Source organism: Carassius auratus, chromosome 18 (genome assembly GCF_003368295.1).
Source record: "Carassius auratus strain Wakin chromosome 18, ASM336829v1, whole genome shotgun sequence".
Classification (NCBI taxonomy): Eukaryota; Metazoa; Chordata; class Actinopteri; order Cypriniformes; family Cyprinidae; genus Carassius; species Carassius auratus.
Window position 1 is genome coordinate 10578047 of NC_039260.1, and position 22029 is coordinate 10600075.

Below are 22029 nucleotides of genomic sequence, written 5' to 3' on the forward strand. Positions count from 1 at the left end.
TGAAAGTCTACTTCTTTTAGTTTGTATTTCTGTCCACCTGATTGAATATACAATGTTTTAATAATTATACATTTTAAAATATTTATTACTAAAGAATTCCCAAATAATGTTGTGTTGTAACTTTGTGTTGTGTAAGTACCAAAAGAGCCCATGTACATGCATACTGCTGATATATTACTTTTTATTTTAGTTTCAGTATTAACAAGTATTATTCCATATAATTATGTACATAGCACATACAATTCTTAAAAGTGCTGAATGTTTTGGTTGTAATTTTTTCCGGGTATCTTAGATTAAAAAAAAAAGAAATAAAAAGAAATACTCATTATTACAGTTCCAATACATACAGTATATAGTGCATATCAGTATCATATCAAATGTATAGGTTTTGCTTTTATGGATCTCATAAAATGCAACACTTTAACAGATTATACAGCAGAGCTCTCATTTCAGGAGGAGAGGGGTTACCCACTTTGTGTGTGTGTGTGTGTGTGTGTGTGTGTGTGTGTGTGTGTGTGTGTGTGTGTTTGTGCTCTTACAAAGCTGTGATTCATTTTTCAGCGCTGCCATATTTTAATTCCCTGCTGAGATAAGAATGGTTCCTGAAAGAGTCCCTGTGGAAATCACAGGAGGCAGAGGTGGGCTTGCAGTTGCTTTGCACTCAGGAAAAGAGTAATGAATAATCTATTGGCACTACAGGAGGGGTGGGTTAAACGGATATTGGTGAGGGGGAAAACATTGAGACGATCGCCACACACTGAAATGTGATTCCTACAAATTTTACACATGGTAGTTATCATTGACATTAATTTACAACTTTCTTGTTTTGTAGACACATTTAATCCCACTAGTATTAACCTACTTTTTACCTTCATGTAGATTAATTAATTATATAAATGTTTAGATTTAAATTCAATTTGATCCAATTCAAATATGACAACAAATAGTAATGTTTTTTACATTAAGATGTAATATTAAATAATATAGTCAAATATTGTAAACAGAAAATAAATAAATAAACAAATACATCAAACAGAGAAAACATGTTTATGTGACTGGCCTTTTGACACAAAACCGTATAGATACTAAGATAAAGCCATCGTCATTTCCCCATGTGACAACTAGCCCCGCTCTCCTCATTAATCCGCAGAAATTAGAAGCTCCGCTGAAAATAATTGTATTCTAAAAATAGACCCAGAATGTTGGATGGTAGCTTTTGAATGGTTATAGTAAATGCAGAGGACATATTCCTCATGTTTAATGGCCTGTCCTTTGAGGCATCCATTCACCTTTAATAAGCCAGGAAATAGTGTGTGGTTAGTATGAGAAGAATGTCTCAGATAAGATTCTCTGCACTTGTAATAAAAACTGACTCGGATCTGTGGCATTCTGAGACTGGATAATGAAGACAGACATTGCAATTAATAAAGAAAACTCATTTAAAATACCTATGTAAATTATACTGTAAATTAAATGTCTGAATTTAAACATTGTGAAGACTGCAAGAATCCTGTCATGTTCAGATTTATCAGTCAAGGCCTTGACATAATATTTTATGCAGGAACAAACCGTAGTTTCACTCTTCAAGCTCGTCAACTGCCCACATCTGGGTAACTCTGACTATACCGAATGTTCTCTAAACTCAGAGGTCATTGAACATGAAATCCCGAAATTAGATTTTACTTTGCAGTTATTGAATCACTTTGACTTCTTCGCTGTATCCCATTAGTTCCTGAAAGCAAAACCAGAGCATGAGGTTTCCTTCCCAAAGAATATTTTCTTCTGAAAGCTCCACCAACTTTCTGTTTGACTTTCTTGTCTGGGGAGCCACCAGGGCCACCTTAGAAGTTGAGAAATATGAGTGTGAACCAAGAATAGCACGTCTGCAAAAAAATTAGTCTAGAATCGCATGTCTTTCTAACAACAGATTATGTAACAAAATTGCTGCACAGCTCCTCTGTGCTAAAGTTTAAGATTTCAAAGGGGTTGTAATGTAAAGTTAAATTGTGGATCTGGTTGATATGTTCAGTCGCAATCCTCCTAATATGTGGACATGTTCAATTTAATCTCCATGCATAGTGAGCAAAGGGAATTAAAGAATCAAGGATGTCCGCTGTCATAGATCCAAGGGATGCTCATTGTGCCCAGACAAACTCAAACTGGACTTTGCACTCAGATGACTGCCAAATTTAGTGCCCATATTGCCCGTCCCGACGCTCTGGCCCTGACAGCCCCACAGGGTAAGACTGATTATCATGAGAATAATTGAGAGAGAGGAAGAGTCAGTGCTGCTTTTAATAGAGCTGTTTCTATCTTCATACTGATAAATAATGCACAGCAGTCAGCATATTTGGATTTAACGGATGATATTGACCTTTTTGGGCAGATAGTGAGTGGGGTGTGAGACGAGGAGAGAGAGTGAAACTGAGAGAATGAGAATGAATTAAGAGTGAGAGAGGGGTGGAGAAAGACAGCCTTGAAGGCCAAGCAATCAATCATGCTGATATTGTTGATTTGCTTTGCATATTGTTATGAAAATAACAAACAAACATAGATTATAATGTGACAAAGTCAATTTAACATTGAAGAAATCAGTCAGTGTTTACTTGGAAGCAGTGCAACAAAGCCTTTATCCTTCATTTATTTCCACATTGCAGGAGATATCACGTGAAATATGGGTTTGATGTTTTATAGTAGGTAACCCATTATTTTGTCACTTATAATGCTATCTGTGAACTAGCCTACAACATATTAACAGTCTCCAAATCTGATTGGCCTAAAGTGCTGTCCCAAAAGCAGGCATCGGTGGAGCTTTTTTTAGAGACTCTTTCTGCAGGTCACATTGTTATTACAAGTAAAGCGATGCAAGTTACGTTGATGATGCAGGTCAACTATAGTAAGCAAAAATTACTTTAGATAAACTAATAAATGTGCTTCATTGTTTTTATTTATTTATTTATTTTGCTGAAGGGTGTTGAACCTTCTTCTCCTATGTTCTACAGTACAGACGTGAATTTACTTTTCCTTCAGCCTGAGGTTTATTCATTACACTTTTTGGTGTGAAAGGGCTTCTATATCTGCTATAAATAGAACTTCTTATATATATAAAAAAAAAAATCAAGCCCTGCTCATATTTAAAAAGTAACGTGAAAGTAATGAAAATGTAACGTAACGCATTATTTTCCATAAAAAAAAGTAACAAAGTAATGTAATTAGTTGTTTTTTTTAGGGAGTAACGCAATATTGTAATGCATTACTTTTAAAAGTAACTTTCCCCAACACTGGTCATAAAACTAAAACATGTCTGACTGCAGAAGTTATGTGATTTTGAACACAGCTGTTAGCAAGCTGTGACAGAAATCACGTGGGCTGTGTGGCTACCGAATCTCAACAGAAATAGTAGGCCACCCTGGTTCCTTTTATTAATAATGTGAATTGTGACATACCTCTGTTCACGTACTGTTTTAGCCTATACATATGTGATTTCAGATGCAGCCTTCGTCTTTAGAAATGAATGACTGAATCATTCATTCAACCGATTACCTCAAGACAACTGCAGTGAGATGCTTGGAAAAATATTCTTCATTTTGCTTTTATGCTTGGAAATAATTTCCATGCTTCTGAAATGTATAAGTCACTCAATGTTCACTTTTTGAATATCATGTTGTTGTGTTCCCCTTTTACCTGCTGCAGGGATCTGACAAATCACATCCTTGCTTTCAGAAGTATTGTTTGATATTGTGTAAAAAGGTGTAGTCTTTTATAATGTTCCACTTGAGTCTTTTCAAAGTATCCTTTGTGTTACGTGGCAATCAGAGAAAAAAGATTCGATAAACAACCACTTTAGCTGTTGTAATCCAAGCAATCTCATGATCAGCTTTGCAGTCACAGATCTGCAAACTTCGTACATTTATCATTTTTCTCTCATACTTGATTGTTCTTTTTTTGTCCCATCTACCATCACACAGCATGTCAACACTTTCTCACTGTGCTTGTCTGATTCTTTTATTTGGATAGTTGGTGCCCTTTTGGATGTAATGGATGGCTCTCATCCAGCCGTTTACCACTGCAGGGACACAAATCCACTGGCATTTCCTCTTGAGCATTAGAAGTTACAACGCATTATATCATCATCTGGCCCTATTGGAGCAATTCTGAAGTGATTGCTTTTTTGGAGCGGTAATATCACAGAGTCAAAAAACAAGAGTTCAGCTTTGGGTCATATCACAGAGATATGATAGATATGAGTTAGTCTCAGTGGTACGTTTCATATCTAAATATATGACTCATGATATTTTGAATCATCACAACTATTACACCAAATGTTTATTTCTATGGTGTGTACAAGCCCACTGAGTGACCAGAAAGTTTAACGGCTTTTTACTTAAAGAAGTCTTTAAGTAGTTTCCTCTATTAAATTACCAATATCAACAGCAAAAATGCAGTAATGTTCTTTGGAGCATAGCATTAACTAAAGAACAGCGCCATCTAGTGGATGCATCAAGAAATGTGGGATTCGTGTTGTGTGACTGTTGCGTAAACCTTCAGTACGTACTGGTTTTACCTAAAACAGTATCTATTATACAATAGTATTAAAAAAGTATACGAAATTAAGAGCTCATATAGACAGTTGGGCCTCCTGCTGTTATTCTTATTTCGCGCCCGTTACATTATTACATTATCTTCAAGACAAAAAACAATATAAAAAGTATTAATCAATGCATTTAATCTATTGAAATGCTGGTTTAAATTTATTAACCAAATTTGTATAGAGGAGTATATAGGCCATTATGTCCAAGTTTTCCCTTTTTAACTTTGGGAAATTTCGACGTACTTTTGATCAGTGAAAAGTGTGATAGAATTGTAGCAATCTTCACATATTTGACTTATGAAGCAAACTACGATGCATGCAAAATGTTGAGCGAAACTGATTTGTACAATATAAAAGTCCCTCTATCAGAGCAGTACTACTAAAACAGAGAAATATTTGGAAAGTGAGGTTAATTAATTCTGGGTTTTTGTATAAAATTCGAACAGTCGCTAATAATTTGTTTAAAATGGCACCTTAACTAATTAATAAATGAAGCAAATTGGTAGTTAATTTTAACATTACATATTTACAAAATAGAAGAGATAGCCTACCGTTTATTTGTCAGAATAACTACACTTTGTAAATATGCTGGTTTTAACCAACTGTAGACAAAAAAAAGCAATTATTCAACTCGGATGCATAAAATCTATAAAAATAAATAAATGAAAATAAATAAATAAATAAATAAATACATTTGAAGTAAATATATAATAAATAAAAGGTGTCTAAAAGTAAATAATGCAGATTATGCACATTTACAAACATTTTACCATTACGAAACATATTTCACAACGTTTAGCCAAAGAATACATTTTAATGCAGAAAGTACTCAAAAGTAGGATTTATTACCGCTATGTGATACTACTTTGATTCAAACCCGCACTTATCACAAAAAAAAGTTCAAACAATAAGCACACAGAGTCCTTGCCCTATATTGAAATTAAATTGTTGTTTGTACAATACAGGATACATCTGCATACATTGTCGTTTATCTCAAAGACGCACAGATCGACATTATCCATATGTTTCTCGGCCATATTTATGATTCTGATTATACAATATTCTTGCAGGGATCGAAGGGTCGAAGCAAGCGGTCTCTCCTTTCCCAAAAGAAAAAAAAAAACGGAGAAGGGGGGAGAAAAAAAGAGAGAAAGGTCTACACAGGAAAAAAGGTGGTCCCACTCCGAGAACACGGTTTCCAAGCGGGCGGTCTCAATTTCATACTTTTCTTCTCGTATTGCTTCGTCTCTGTAGTGATACAAACAAGTTTACAACCATTAGTTCTGGACTCAGTATGTTTATGTTAGCACTTACCATTGAGATACTATCTTTCTAGCCGGATTAAAGTTTTAGAAATGCGGTAAAATGGAGAGAAGAGCAGAAACTGGAGTGAAGAGGCTGGCGCTGGGAATCTCGCCTTCTTCCTCCCACCATCGCCTGTAAGAAAATCCCTCTGAAAGGTAACTTTCAACTCTATTTGGAGTTTAAAAGTTAACGCTTTTGGTTTTAAATGGATACCGTTGTCCTTAAAACTACAAAATAAAGGAAACCTAAGCAATTAAGTTCGTGTTTTTTGACCCAGGCCTCGAGAAAACAATTGATTTGTGCTGGACGGGGAGTTTTTTTTTTGTCATGTTGGGGGGTAACGTTATGTCCGCAATATCGTTCACTCTCAAGCATTTTGACGATTTGTAAACGACTTTGTAACACGAGTGGCTCCGTTAAGGCCTGCAGCGGATAACGGAGTTGAAGAAGACTCTCTGAAGTTCGTTTTGAGCGATGAATAACTGAACAAGTGTCTCAGTTTAAGTCTTTGTGGGGGGCCCGTGGGTTTTATTTTATTTATTTTTTTTGGTTTGTGTTAAAGTCCAGTTGTAGTAGATCAGTCTATAGTTTAAGTGTTTAATAATATAAAGTCCTCAATTGATATGTTATGATACTACTACTAATGTGATTAGTGGTGCCATAGTTGTTAATTTACTTACCAGCTTCACTTTTCTTCTATATATATAATATATTGATTACCAACATTCTACAAAACAGATTTTTTTTCTTCTTCATGAAAAGAAAGTAGCTCACACTAGAACAATTTGTGGGTCAGTAAAAAATGCCTTTGTTTTGTATTTTTTGGTTGACTTTGTGGTCACTTTATGACGCATGCATTATATGTGTAATAGTCTATACTAAGCAGGTTTCGTACTGAATTTAGGTATTAAGAAATTAATGCTTAAATTTTATTTAATTTTTTCAGATTTACTCTGGCAAATCTCCCACTGACTGGATTTAAGTAAATTCTGGGCTGTTGTTCAGAGGGGTAACTGACTTTGGGCCTGGACGTGTCCCCTCGTGGTGTTTGCCGGTGTGGCACTGCACCGTGCACTGATTGGATGCTGCCTGGGAGCTGAGGATGTGCTGCTGGCACCAGGAAGGAAGGATTTTGATGTGATGGGGTGCAGGACGAGCAAAGTCCTCCCAGAGCCACCCGCTGATGTCCAACTTGACCTAGTCAAAAAGGTAGAGCCGCATCAGACTGATGTCTATAAAAACTTCATCAAAAGTGACAGTGGCGGGGAGAAAACAGGCTCGTCATCCCCTCAGGGTCAAAGCCAGGCTACTGCGAAGGTGAGCCAGTCCCCTCCTCCAGCTAACAGCCAGCCTGAGCCTGCTGACCCACATCGGAAAAAAGTAGCCAAATACAGGGCCAAATTTGACCCACGAGTGACTGCTAAGTATGATATCAAAGCTTTGATAGGCCGGGGCAGTTTCAGTCGGGTGGTACGAGTGGAACACAGAAGCACACGGCAGCCATACGCCATCAAGATGATCGAGACTCGCTACCGTGAGGGCAGAGAAGTATGTGAATCTGAACTTTGCGTGCTGAGAAGGGTGCGCCACACCAACATCATCCAACTGATGGAGGTGTTCGAGACGGCGGAGCGGGTCTACATGGTGATGGAGTTGGCCACCGGCGGGGAACTTTTCGACCGCATCATTGCCCGCGGGTCTTTCACAGAAAGGGATGCCACGCGGGTGCTGCAGATGGTTCTCGATGGGGTGAAGTACCTCCATACGTTGGGCATCACGCACAGGGACCTAAAGCCTGAAAACTTGCTTTACTACCATCCTGGTGCTGATTCCAAGATTATGATCACAGACTTTGGCTTGGCCAGCACACGGAAGAAAGGCGACGAATGCCTGATGAAGACTACCTGTGGGACACCTGAGTATATCGCTCCAGAGATACTCGTCCGAAAGCCCTACACTAATGCAGTAGACATGTGGGCACTGGGAGTCATCTCCTACATACTGCTCAGTGGAACCATGCCTTTTGAGGATGACAATCGCATGCGCCTGTACCGACAGATCCTCAAAGGAAAATACAGCTTCTCCGGGGAGGTAAGAACAGTGTGACCGCTTTATCTGTGTGCTGTGCTCAAAATGGTTAACCCAGTTTGGTGTTCCTGGTCAAAAAATTACAAATTGCTTGTAAATCTCTCTTTATATCAACTTGTTTTCTTTGAATTAGTATCGGTTTAGGAACTGTTTGGTTGTAGGCTTCACTGATCTGAGCTAATGCACCTCCATTTTTAAGTGGAAATAAAATATGTTTGAAAACAATTTGTGGTTAATTTTGGCAGTGTTCACAAAAAAACTGAAATGCTCAGATCAATGAGAACTACAACCAACCATGAGTTCCAAAAAGAAATACAAAACCTGTGGTATTTAAAAGAAAACAAGTTGATAAAATGATTCTAAAATGATCTATTATTTGATTATAGTATAGCATATTGAGAAATTAATTTTTTAAGAGTACTGCAAACACCACACATGAAACAAAAAGAGAAAAATCCTAAAAAAGTATTAAAAACATTAAACATTTTGGGGGGAGAAGTTGTTATACAGTACCTTGTGAACAAAGTAGGATTTAGTCCAATGCATTGTATTACCATTTTCAGGAAAACAAAATCCTTTCAGGGTAAAAGTGACCAAAACAAACACAAAGTCGAGGGTTAATATTATTATTATTCATTGTGATCTCAGAATAATATGCTTATATTGTACATAGTCTATATGCTATAAGTGTACATGAAAATATGCATGCAGAATCTTTAATAATGTTGGTAATCTGAAGTTAAAAATGGCTAGCGTCAAATAGATAATCATGGACTTATAGATTTGATTTACAGATCTTATTAAATCATATAATATGTATTATTTCAAGTTTAATGTGCTTGTGTCTCACACGACACAACTAAAAGTCTTCAGGTCTCATACAGATAAAGCTTTAAAAACAGCTTTTTACAGAGTTAAAGTTACAGATGAAGTATTAGCCAAACTCAACATGTCAAAACCCAAAGAGATTATTCACAGAGATAAAATCTTATTCATGATATATGTAAAAACTAATAATGATAACGCATTGCACATGTGTACAAATATTCTGTGTAGAGTGGTGGTCATCAGGACTGGAATTGAGAACCGCTGCTTTGCAATAAGTTTCTGTTTGTTAACATTATGTAAACTAAATGTATCAACATGAAAAATAACCAATATAGCATTAATTGATTGAAATTTTAACATTTACACACACTTTATTTTAAGGTCCAATTCTTGCCATTAACAAACCAATAACTTTGACCTTTGTCTCAATAAACTGCTATTTTGCTGCTTATTAATAGTTAGTAAGGTAGTTAAGTTAAGTTTAGGTATATGGCAGGATTATGGATGTACTGTAGATATGACCATGCAGAAAATAGGCACTAATAAACAGCCAATATGTTAATAATAGGCATGCTAATAAACAACTAGTTAAAGTGAGAAATGGTTGATTTCAAAATCAAAAGTTGTGGCCTATCTGTTAATATTATTTAATGGACATGAGCTAACATGAACTAACAATGAACAGTTATGTTTTTATTAAGTAACATTTAGAATGAATTGTTTGTTGAAGATAGGTAATGCATTAACTAATGGGACCTTACTTTAAAGTTATAACCTAATAGCGTCTGTTCTTGCACTAGTTGCAGTTATGTATTTAAGAGCTATATATATATGAGATTTTTATGAGCAATGTGGATCATGTATGTACAAAACAAGGGTTGCTGGGAGATTGAAAATGCAGATGTTTTCGATTAGGTATAGAAGTGCTATAAAGCATATTCTGATGTTACTTGGTTTTATTAAACCCAGTGGTATTTGTATGCCATGTTGTTGGGCTCATTTGCATTGCACTATGCGTCATGATTCATTTTAGCTGACTGCTTTTGCAGACAAACAAGCTCTTATGAAATATATATGCTTTGTATGTCATGTTGATGTTAATGTGCAGTATTCACTTTTAAATGTTTTAAAATTACTTGATGTTAGACTTTTTTCTCCTATCCAAAGCTGATGTGTGTAAAATACTTTCTTCTATGCCAGCTTGCTTATATTTGTGCAGAGACAAGTATAAGTAAGCATTCGTAGGTTGATTTCCCCGAAAAGTGTAAGCGCTGTGGTCTGTGGCACTTTCACCATTGCACTGTTTGTTTGAGCGGCCTGACATAGCAACATTGATTCAACAAATGGTTTGAGTTTGGGGCGGCACTACCTGTTTGTCCGCTGAGTGGCAGCCGGGGGGGAATTGGGGGTGGAATGTTTACTAGGAAACATATTCTTGCAGTTTTATTGAGCACAGACATTCTCAATATTTTTGTTTTTACATAGAGAGCTTCAGTAACCAAAATGTACATTTTAGAAGTTGGAAAAATTGTTGATGAATAGTGTACTTTGTACCACAATGAAAAATGTTTAAAGTTTTCTGGTAATTTGATTTTTATTTATTTATTTTAGTTAACTTAATAATAAAATTCATGTCACTTATGAAGTAATTCATGTTTACACTCCTATAAACTCAGATCGACTGATTCCCAAACATTTTATTAGGCGAACCCCTTTGACCTAAAATGTTTGCTCGAAGTACACCCTGAGATTTGAGATCTGAAGGTAATGTATCTTAATTTAATGACACTTTCAAATTCAGATTTTGGTTAATGGTCAGATGGCATGTAAAAAAAAAAAAAAAAAAAACACAAGTCAGACATAAACTGTAGTTATCTGTAGTAATAGTTTAATTTAGTATATGTTCTTTCTCCGTTGGTGACTCCTTGGGGTTAGTTCACCCAAAAATGAAAATTAGCCCATGAATTACTCACCCTTAAGGCGTCCTAGGTGTATATGACTTTCTTCTTTCAGACGAATCCAGTCGGATTTATATTAAAAATGGACTTTGATCTTTCAAGCTGTTTAATGACACTCAGTGCAGTGAATCAGTCCAAAAGAAGTTAAATAAAAAGCACTCATCCTTAATAAAAAAGTGTCTCACACAGCTCCAGGGTGTAAACAAAGTCCTTCAGTAGCAAATCGATGCATTTTTGTAAGAAAAAAAAAACATTTCAAACATAATAATCACTTTAAAGCTGCGGTAGGGAACTTTTGACGCTCTAGCAGTTAATAAACAGAACTGCTTGCGTCTTGCAGAAGAACATCGTAGCCGGAACTACTTCTCTCTGTTTATGTCTATGAAGAATCACAAAGGTACTGGGTTACTCCGCCGCGGTATCCCCGAAGCAAGCTAAGATAGTCCGAATATAAACACTTATTATAGGTGCACCCTAGTGATTCAGGACAAGCCAAAAACACGGTTTGGAAAATGGATTCATGGTGTACTCGCTTATTATATAAATTTTTCTACATTTTGAACACAAAGTTACGGACCGCAGCTCTGATTGGTTATTTTTTACCGGGAGCGATGGAGTTTCTGCAAATGGCAATAGGACCACTGGGAGGAGCCAGAGGAGCTTGATTTTTTTCACAGATTATCTGTCTCATATTCTACTGTCAGGACATAATGAATATTTTTTTACAAAAGTTCCCTACAGCACCTTTAATGTAGCTTGTGCTAACTGTTGTACACGGAAGCAGTTCTGGGCGGATGATGTATGAGGTTGACTTTGCGCATGCTTCGCTCAGAAGTGACAAACGTGGAAGCGCAGGGAAGAGATCAAAACAAAAAAATAGGATTTGTAAAAAAGAATGTCGGAGGATTTCTACTAGTGGTGGGCATAGATAATTTTTTTTGATTAACCTAGATTAAAAAGGCATTCAGAATATGTGTGCTACCCAAATAAAATAATGACTAAAAGTAAGAATTTTAGAACTCAAGCCAGGTGGTGCATTAGACCAGGGGCTCATCTCCTGTTTCCAAAATGCATCACAATGTGCTTTTTCAAGGGCTTGAGAAAGTTGTAAACTAATTCCACATTGCACAAGGTGCAAACAACTAGGGCTGCAACTAACGATTATTTTGATAATCGATTAATCTGTCGATTATTTTTACGATTAATCGATTAATCGGTTTATGTACTTATATTTTAGTTTTTTCCATTTTTTTCCCAAGTAAATTATTAATAAAGGGTCTTTATCATTCAGCATAGATTTTTAAGAGATTTTAACCATTTTGCATGGTCATATCCTCATCAAAAATATACCTGGAGTTGTTTTATTATGTTAGTAATCCTTTGTCGAACTCTTCTGCAATCAAAACACTGACCCATACTCTAGCAAAATTCACAAGGAGATTTCAAATATTGTTTTCACCATGGCAGTCCTTAGAGCTCCTAAAGTAGTTTAACATCCCAAACAAAGCTTAAGGAATCTTTGAGAACATATTTTCACAAAGTATAAGGATAAAACAGAATAAAATTGCAGTGCATTGTATTTTATTATATACTGGGGAAAAGCTTTATAGCTTATGCTGTGAAATTGTAAACAATCCTTCGAAAAAAAGTGCCAATGGCATGAAACCTGAATGGAACTCACAATTTAAAGTAAAATCCATCAGAAGGTTGTCCAGAAAAAAAAAATTGGGACACACACAAAAAACCTGCTGTGTGAAAAAGAGCAGTGAATACTTAGAAAAGAAGTGCATTTTAAATATACTCAAACATTTACCTCTCTCATTCAGTCATAATTAGGCTGCAAGTCTGAATTATGAACTGGTAAAAGACAAACTGATCACATAACATGTTTGTAAAGCTTTAAATGTTAACTGTTAAAAAGCAATGTTATCAGCTTTTATGACTAAACATTTGCAAACAACCTTGTACTGGAGAATCTGCACAAATAAAATTCTTAGGGGCCGTTCACATATCGCACCTAAAAACGCGTGGAAAACGCTAGTCGCGCCGCTTTCTCTTTCTTTCCAAAGCGCTCGGGCAGAAGCGCCCCTGAGGCGTCTGCCTTTGCTAAGCAACCATGACGTGCTCTCTCCATGACGTGCCCTCTCCATGAAGAACCGGAAATTTCAGCAAAGAATAAATGGATGCGGTGTGGACGCGCCTGGAAAAACGGGCGCATCGCACCGCGTGCGTGTCGCGACCTCGTCGCTTCCATTATGGGAGTTCATACTGCGCGCCTACATAGGAAATAACGAACTTGAGCACGCAAAAGACACGATATGTGAACGGCCCCTTAAACAGTTCAGTAGTGCAGAGTTTACAGGTTACTCTTCTTTTTTGAAGGCTCAAAGTAAAGTACTCCCACATCCCGCTGAATGCTGCAGAGACGCTGTTCGGGAAGCACGTGACATAAAACGAGGCCAGCTATTGGCTATTCGCTACTTCATCTGCTGTACTGGCTGAGTAAAACCTCTGGTGGCTCATTACTGCCACACTTTGGTCACCGCAGATTTGAAATATGCACGAAATGAGCCTCTTATGGCAAATAAAATTTATTTAGCGACGAATCGATTACTAAATTAGTTGACAACTATTTTAATAATCGATTTTAATCGATTAAATCGATTCGTTGTTTCAGCTCTACAAACAACCTTACGCCTGTTACACACATATTCCGTCTGCAGTGCGTATGCGTTTCGTTTGTTTTACGCACCCATGTTAACGGATTCCAGTGTTCACGTGGTTGCGGTCCGTCAGTGCGTTCCAGGAGCGGTGCGTCTGCAGCAGTCCAGCGATCGTTTACGTACTGAGTAGCGGACTGCAAATGCGTCCTTTGTGAAAGCACAATGAGTATTAGCATATGCACGGCAGAAGGATTATGTGTGAAACAGGCATGTGTCTTGTCGAGGTTTCCAATGTGAAGCTTCTTAAAAAAAAAAAATTCCCTGACTGGAGACTTTTCTTTGCTAAAGTAAGGAAACTTTGCTTCCTTTAACAAACTTTGGCAATGCCGACCCCATACATCATCACAACAGTCTACAACTGTTGGCACAAGCTAAATTAAAGTGATTATTACATTTTGAATATGGATATTTTTCTTACAAAAACATATCGATTCGCTTCAGGAGGCATTTGATCACGCCCCCAATTAATTTATGGGCTTGATTGTGTTTATGGGGTGCAGTCTAACATGGTTAATGCTTCATTTTATTTTTCACATAATTCCTTATTCCACACTGTTCTGTCCCTTCTCTGAGATATGCGGTGATCATGTCCTGCTTTTATGAAGCCCCTCCCTCAGACATAGGCAATGGGCTCTGATTGGTTAGCTAACCCAGTGTGTTAAACCATCTCTAGTGCATGTCTAAGCATCCAGCTCCTCACATGTACTCCGAAAGTATCGTAAACAGCGGCGTCTTTATTATAGCATATCAGTTTGAGCCCGATTGAGAAGCAGAACATATTATTGAAGAGGATCGTGCAGAACCTGTGCAAGCATGGCTTTTAATAGTAGGCCTATGTTTTTTTGGTTGTTGTTGTCTCAAACTTTTAGATACGTTGTTATTTGTAAATGCTACTGCTTATGTAAGCTTTTATTATACGGTTTTATCCTGATGCAGGGTGCATGTGCGTCCATGTTTAATGCTTCTCATAGCTATGTGAAAATAAGTGTATAATTGGAACAGTTGATTGTTGGAGCTGAGCTGAATGAGAAAGAGAGAGGCAGGGGGTCGTGAGGAACAGTATTAAGAACCGCTGCTTTAAAACATTGATTTTGGAACTTGTGAATCCATTAGAATCATTAGAAGACAGAATGGCGATTCAAATATTAACAGATTTTTACATGCACCTATAGTTTTCTCTTCCTCTTCTCTAAAGCAGCGCAGCATGGTCTCATCCCCTTTGCTGACTTTTCCCAGGTTTATCTGGGTTTGTTACATCACAAACCCAGGAAGTAACTTGTTGTAGTCCCTACCAGCTTTTTTTTAGGCATTAAACTGCCAGAATTTTAAAAGACAACATCTCAGTTTGCATTGAACTTTCAGCTTTGTAACTTTGAAGATATTTTATGCTCAATCAGCAACATCACACACTAACGTTAAAAAAGTGAAATCGCAATCAACTACCCCTTTAAGGTCTTTTTGTGTGCCTTAAAACATAATATTACTGATTTCTTAAGGAGAGAAAATAAAGAATAATGATTTACTGCCATATGCTAAAACTGCATCATAGACTGTTTGATCCCACTCGTGGAATATAAAGCTGACATCAGTTTTAATTGGACTATTTTTATTGTTTTGCAAACTATTTTAAAATCATGAAAATAAATAAACACATTAAATGATACAGGAAATAAAAATAACCCTACTGTGTGTAAAGGTCACATCTTCATTTTCAGTAATTCATTTTCACATCAAATAAAGATCCTCCGCTATGTCCAGCATCTCTTCAACATATTTTATTAAATTGTTCCGGGTCTCTTAGGAAATGATATTGCTCTGCAAAAGAAAATTAAGCTTAAAAACAAACTTTAAAAACATTATATAGGTTTTTAAAATGCTCTTTTATAATATTTAAACTTTTACTCACTATTAAAATTGGCATCTTACTGAACTGGCATGGTTTTAAAATGCCAACCAACCAACTAACCACGCATTGCCTGGGAACTACAGTCATACCCTTGGCGCTGCATGGCATATATTAAGTGTCTGCGGTCTGGTGAGAAAAGCTTTTTGCCATGTACTCCATACCTATTAGCTTTAAGGTCATCTGTATGCTTTTGACAAATTTAGCCATTGGCAAATATTTCTAGTAAAAAAAAAAAAAATACTGATTCGTCCTGCTTTATACAAACTTTTGCCCAAGCAAATCCTCTCTAGAAGAACAACAACAGTGTCCCACTGAAAATATCTGTCTATAAAGCGACTTGAGGTCATTGAGGCTTTCCCCCAGTCCATTCAGAACTGCATTCCTAAATAGAAATATTCCCCACAAAGACGCCATCTCAAAGGCAAAACACATCAGACTATGATAGTCCGGCCTCCTTCTGTCTGTCTGTCTGTTAATGTGCTCTGTTTCTATTCATCACAAAGTGCTTTTCAAACACTTTAAACGTTTGCCAACCCTTTTGTCTTTGACCTTGGAATTCTGAACGTGTTTATTCGCGTGCCTCTATTTATCATGTTTTGTATGCATGTTTTTGTGTGATTGCATGTGCTTGTATTTTGTGGAGTGTGTGTTTTTGTTAGCTGGACAATACCCAGTGCAGTCCTGTCATCATGTCTTATCCTGCAGTAACCCCCTGCATGAGCGTGTGATGTAAGGCCGCAGAGTTCCTGGCAGAGTGTGTGCGTCAGGGCCTCTCTGCTGATGTGAGTCACAGACAAGACGAATGTGGGCTTTACAGGGAAAAGCCCTGGAGGAGTCATGCTAACCAACAAAAACCAAACCATGTTTTGTTTTCTCTATTGTTATAGAGCCGCTAGTGTTTGCCCAGTTGTCATAACATACCAGGACATGCACGGCTAGCCGGAAGAGAGAAAAATGAACTTAAAGTAACTAGTTTGTACATTTCGCATGGCAGAAACCTTTATGTATTGATCTAGCCAGTCCTGGCACAGGTGATGCAGTCCAGGGAGTGTGCTTGCTTTCTCTTATACTGAACTGGGATTATGCTTCACAGTGTTTGCAACAGAGTCTTGCATGGGTCCATTTTTGGAGACCCGCGCCCGCCTGTACCCGCAAAATTCAGCACCAGATCCAACTCGTCGACCGTGATAATATAAAAATGTAATCCGCACCCGCCCAGACCCGTTAATATTTGGCCCGTTATCCGATCCGCGCCCATGATAAATCACACATGCTAAAATCATTCCAATTAAAGTGCTTTATTTTTTTATCTCGCACCTCTCTCAACATCACAACAGTGTCATTAATGTGCTAATGAACGAAAGTGTGTTTTGTTTTGCGCCATTCAAGTAGCCTACCATCGACACCTAAATAGGCTATGGAACCTGATAACTATACGCAAATAGACCTATTAATAATAAAAAAAAAAGAACAACAAAAAATACAACCTGTGCCTGTCGCTCACAAACTATTAGTTTACTTTTCCTTAAAGGTGCTGTAGGGAACTTTTGTAAAAAAATATTTTTTACATATTTATTAAACCTGTCATTATGTCCTGACAGTAGAATATGAGACATATAATCTCTTCCCAGTGGTCCTATTGCCATTTGCAGAAACTCCATCGCTCCCGGTAAAAAATAACCAATCAGTGTCAGGGTTTGCAAGGGAGGAACTCAAGTGCAGACAGGGAATCACAAAACACAGGATTTATTATACAAAAAGGGAAAACAAAAACCCACGAGGGGGAAAACAAGGGCTAGGGTAAACACTAAATAATTCTACAAAACACAATAAACAAGGTAAACAAAGACTGAACACTAACTACTAACAAACACTCACTGCAGGACAAAAGACTTCGAGGAGTTTCAAGGACAAGGTACAATCACGAATGATGAACACATATGAGGTACACAAATCACAATGAACCGACGCAAGACAGAGCACACTTGGAGACCTAAATAGGGGAAACAATCAAGACACGACAGGTGGCACAGATGGGACAATCAAGACACGACTAGGTTAACAAGGGGGGCGGGGCAAGGGAACGAGACAACACAAGCACATGGCCCAAAGACAAGGCCATGCGCTTGTACACAAAACACGGGTCTGTCATGATCCTGCCTCAAGACTAGGAAAAATCAAGGACACGAGGGCAGAATCATGACAATCAGAGCTGCGGTCCGTAACTTTGTTTGTTTAAAATGTAGAAAAATTTATATAATAAGCGAGTACACCATGAATCCATTTTCCAAACCGTGTTTTTGGCTTGTCCTGAATCACTAGGGTGCACCTATAATAAGTGTTTATATTCTGAATATTTTAGATTGCTTCTGGGATACCGCGGTGGAGTAACCCAGTACCTTTGTGATTCTTCATAGACATAAACAGAGAGAAGTAGTTCCGGCTACGATGTTCTTCTGCAAGACGCAAGCATTTCTGTTTATTAACCGCTAGAGCGTCAAAAGTTCCCTACCGCAGCTTTAAGGTATTGTGCAGCAAAGAATATCGTCCACACTCCCAGGTTTAAATTGGTTTCTCCATTCTTGAATTACTAATCTATCTGTGGAAAAGTCTCTCTCTCTCGCAGCGCTGTCGCACTGTCGCAGTGGTGGTGACGTGATGGGTCAAATGTCATATGGTTGATGCATATGTGTAATGGTAATTTATACATACAAATATTGCACATATTTTTCATCCACGCTACTACCCACCCGCAAGGAGATAATTATCCACCCACATCCCCGCCCGTGAATTTTAGGAATGTCAAAATCCGTTTCAGCCAATTTTATGCGGGTATCTGCGGGTACACGACCCGTTGCAGGACTCTAGTCCGCAATATTGGCTATTGCTATAATCGACTGGCCTTTGTTTCTTTAATACTTATTGAAATCTATGTATTTCCAGGACAACATAAAATGAAAGCTGGTTACACATCATAACGTTAGTTAACTTAAATTAAATTTTTGAGAAATCTGAGAGCTTAGACAACAATGTAACTGAAATGTTCCAAGGCCCAGAAACGTAGGACAATATTAAAATAGTCCATGTGACATCAGTGGTTCCTCAGAGTTTTCATTTTTGGGTGAACTATCCCTTTAATGAAATGGTTATCCAAAATATTCATCTTTAAATACAGAAATCAGCAACTATTATATTATATGATATAATCGTTCAATTTATAACATATATTATGATTAAATTGTTATTGTTTCAGTTTTAATATGTTACAAACTATGAATCCTGACTTTTTCAGGATTGATTGATGAATAGAAAATTCAAAAGAGCAGTGTCTCTTGAACTTTCTATTGATCAGAGAGTCCTGAACATTTTTTATATTAATTGTTAATGTAAGAAGAAAATATTTATTAAGCACCAGATTGGTGTATTAGAACACTAATTACTGAGGCAATGGCTAATAATGATTTAGCTTAGCCATCAATAATATTTCACAGTATTACTGTTTTTACTATATTTCTGATCAAATAAATGCATTTATAGTACGCTTTAAAGGTCAACCTTGATGAGTTTCTTTCATTTAAAACATTAGAAAATCTTACCAGTCCCAAACATTTGAATGATAGTTTATATATATTTTATTAGCTGGGTTATTACATGTTGTCATGTACAGTATACATAAGTGCTGCAACATTTAAAATTTGTAATCAATTTATTTCATTATTTTTCCTCTACACTGTATAAAAAACTTTATAAAAGTCTTAGAATCTTTTGCGAATGTCTGAATATTTTTAAGCTATATTCTGTTCTCTTCTGTTTTCTGACAGCCATGGCCAAGTGTTTCCAACCTTGCTAAGGACTTCGTTGACCGTGTCCTCACGGTGGATCCCAGTGAGCGTTTGACTGCGGGCCAGGCACTTAAACACCCTTGGATTGTCAGCATGGCTGCTTCCTCCTCCATGAAGAACCTGCAGCGGTCCATTTCCCAGAACCTCCTGAAGAGAGCGTCATCACGCTGCCACAGCACCAAATCAGCACAGTCCACTCGCTCCAGCCGCTCCACGAAGTCCAGCAAGGCGCGACGCGTTCGCGAGAAGGAGCTGCGAGAACTCAATCGCCGTTACCAGCAGCAGTGTAACGGTTGAAAGCGAGAACCATGACTATGCGACAAACATCAGAAAGAGCAGAACAACATTGTGCCTCAATTTAGACGTCAGCTTCCTGCTCCATCACCACAGAGCCAATTAGCAGAAAACCTCCTTCTAAACTTCATTCATTTTCTATTTTTCTGCTGTTTCTCTCTCGTTCATTACCTTATATGTGAGTGTTTTATTTATTTATTGTTGATGTATTTTCATGTGTATGTTGTCTTTGAAATTTATCCCCTTCAGCCTTTTACCTGATTGTATCTGTTGAACAGAATTTTACAAAAGTTCCAGGAAGGACTAAGAATACACCTTCCTGATTTTTGCTGTGAATTATGTTACCCACCCGGGAGATTGCTCTTCTGATGGGGGAAATATGCTGTTTATTCATTATTAGCAACAAATCACATGACCTTGTGATAGTTTATTGTGCCTTAATATCACTTTGAAAATGATGGAAAGGTAAGAATAGTTGGTAATTGCTTTTTGAAGTAACCACGTATATATCACATTTGTAATGATACACACATTGTAATCTCTTAATATTGCGGCTGGTTAGTTATGAGCCTCAAAGAGGTTAGTTCACACAAATCTAAAAAAAATTCTGTCTTCGTTTACTCCTGAAAGGAGCAGAAAATATATTTGGAAGAACTTTTTTTTTTTTTTTCCAAAGAGTCCAGTCAGTGGGGTCCAAAACAACTGTATAGACTTTATTTGTATGGCCAAAAAAGATTTTCATAACTTTCTTTCATATTATGTAGAAATGAAGAAGTCATACAGGTTTAGAAATGACTTAAGGAATAATAAAAAAAAAAGATAACTGCAACTCTTTATCTCACAATTCTAACTATATCTCCCAATTTGCGCTTGTTTTATAACATCTAAATTGTGAGATAAAAAGTTGCAAATTCAGACTTTTTTGAACTTATATCTTTATATTAAAATGTCATTCTATGCCAGAAACAGGCTTTCGTATGAAGGTGATAAAAAATTGACTGAAATCAGATTTTTTTCATTTTTTTGTATCAAAGAGCGCCACGTTGCCCAATATCTGTTTATCCTGAATGGGAAACAATTGTCCCTTCTTCTAGCCTTTTCTGCAACCCTACTAACATGGACCCTAATGTTAATATCAGCTGTAAAAAAACCCGGTTGGAAAAATACACAGAAAAATAGTCCAAGACTTGGCTTTAAGTCTTTAGATTTGGTCAGTGAACGAACCTACCGTGATTCTTGACTTCTTCTCTTGGATCTGTCTGTACATGTGTTGTAGTAATTAATCATACTAACTGATATTGATTGCTCTCTCAGCATGGGCAGCCAGTATCGGGAAGCCCTGAATCAGAATCGGTTACTTTCTCTGTCACCAGCTGTTGTGCCTTGAGCAAGGCACTGAACCACCATGAAGGCCTTTTGGCAGCCCTTTCACTCTCACCCCCCTCTGACAGAAACTAGTAGAGATGTGCCAAAGAAATTCCTGTGTGCCTGTATTAACAAGGAACATTTGGTGAGATCTGAAATATGATTCCCCATGAAAATAATTACTGTTAAAACTGTGATGACATGAGGACTTCTCAAAACATCTTCTTAAATCTGTTCTTTGTTTTTTTTATATATATAAAATATTTGATCAAATAATTAAGGTGAAAAGGAATTTGTGTATTTGAGTTGTGTCCCGTTTCACAGCAACTGCCTTGGATTTGTTTTACAAGTAATAGTACGATCACATTGGAAACAGTATTTGAGTACAGAAATATTCTTGTTTTTGGTTTCTTACACATTCTCTCACTTTTAAGCTTGTGTGACTTTTTGGTTACATTTATTGGTTAAACTCAACCATTTTTGAGGGTTCACATGTGAGTATTAAGGCTGTCATACATGTTCATTTTAATTCAGTAGAATCGGCTAAAATATTTTATTAGAAATAAAAAAAAGACTTTGGGAAGACCACTGTTTGTATATGCCTTTATACCCCAAATATTTTTCTCTCAAGAAAAAAAGCTATTTTATATGTGCTTGTTAAAATTAATCTGATCCTCTAGCATGCCAAATTGAGAAAAGAAAATGTTCTTAAAAGTGCAAAAATATATTTTTTATTTAGTGTATCAACAACATTAATGTAAGGAGTGTTTGTTTGTAGCTGCAGTTGAAATAAAACTGCAACTGTTGTCCATTTGTTGAATTCAAGCCAACACTGTCTCTTGAAAGTAAGTGTTTCATTCCTTCTTATTAATTTGAATAAAGAACAATTATAGAATTCTTTCCAAATAGTGAAATCATTAATATTTCATATAATAACAAATGTCGCGACATGGTCTTACTTTCATGAATATGTCTGTACCTATTTGTTCAACTCTAGGAAAATCTATCCTAATTGAAGATTGCTATACTATTTGAACATAAACAATATGATTTCCAATGCTTATAAACTATGATACATTTTCCTATGGATGGGACACAATTTAGTCATGTTAGTCACTGTTATCTTTAT

At 36.9% G+C, this 22029-nt stretch overlaps 1 protein-coding gene across 1 annotated transcript; it reads left to right on the forward strand.

Moving 5' to 3' along the window:
• The first annotated feature begins 5639 nt into the window (after positions 1-5639).
• Positions 5640-21730, forward strand: pskh1 (protein serine kinase H1). Its single transcript, XM_026287582.1, has 3 exons — positions 5640-6051; positions 6843-7987; positions 19221-21730. The coding sequence occupies exons 2-3, from the start codon at positions 7037-7039 to the stop codon at positions 19536-19538; spliced, it is 1269 nt and encodes a 422-aa protein (XP_026143367.1). The 5' UTR covers positions 5640-6051; positions 6843-7036; the 3' UTR covers positions 19539-21730.
• The last annotated feature ends 299 nt before the right edge of the window (positions 21731-22029 follow it).

Coding starts and splice junctions, on each gene's coding strand:
- pskh1 (XM_026287582.1), top strand. CDS start 7,037: ATGGGGTGCAGGACGAGCAAAGTCCTCCCAGAGCCACCCGCTGATGTC. Junction 7,988..19,220: donor AATACAGCTTCTCCGGGGAG/GTAAGAACAGTG, acceptor GTTTTCTGACAG/CCATGGCCAAGTGTTTCCAA.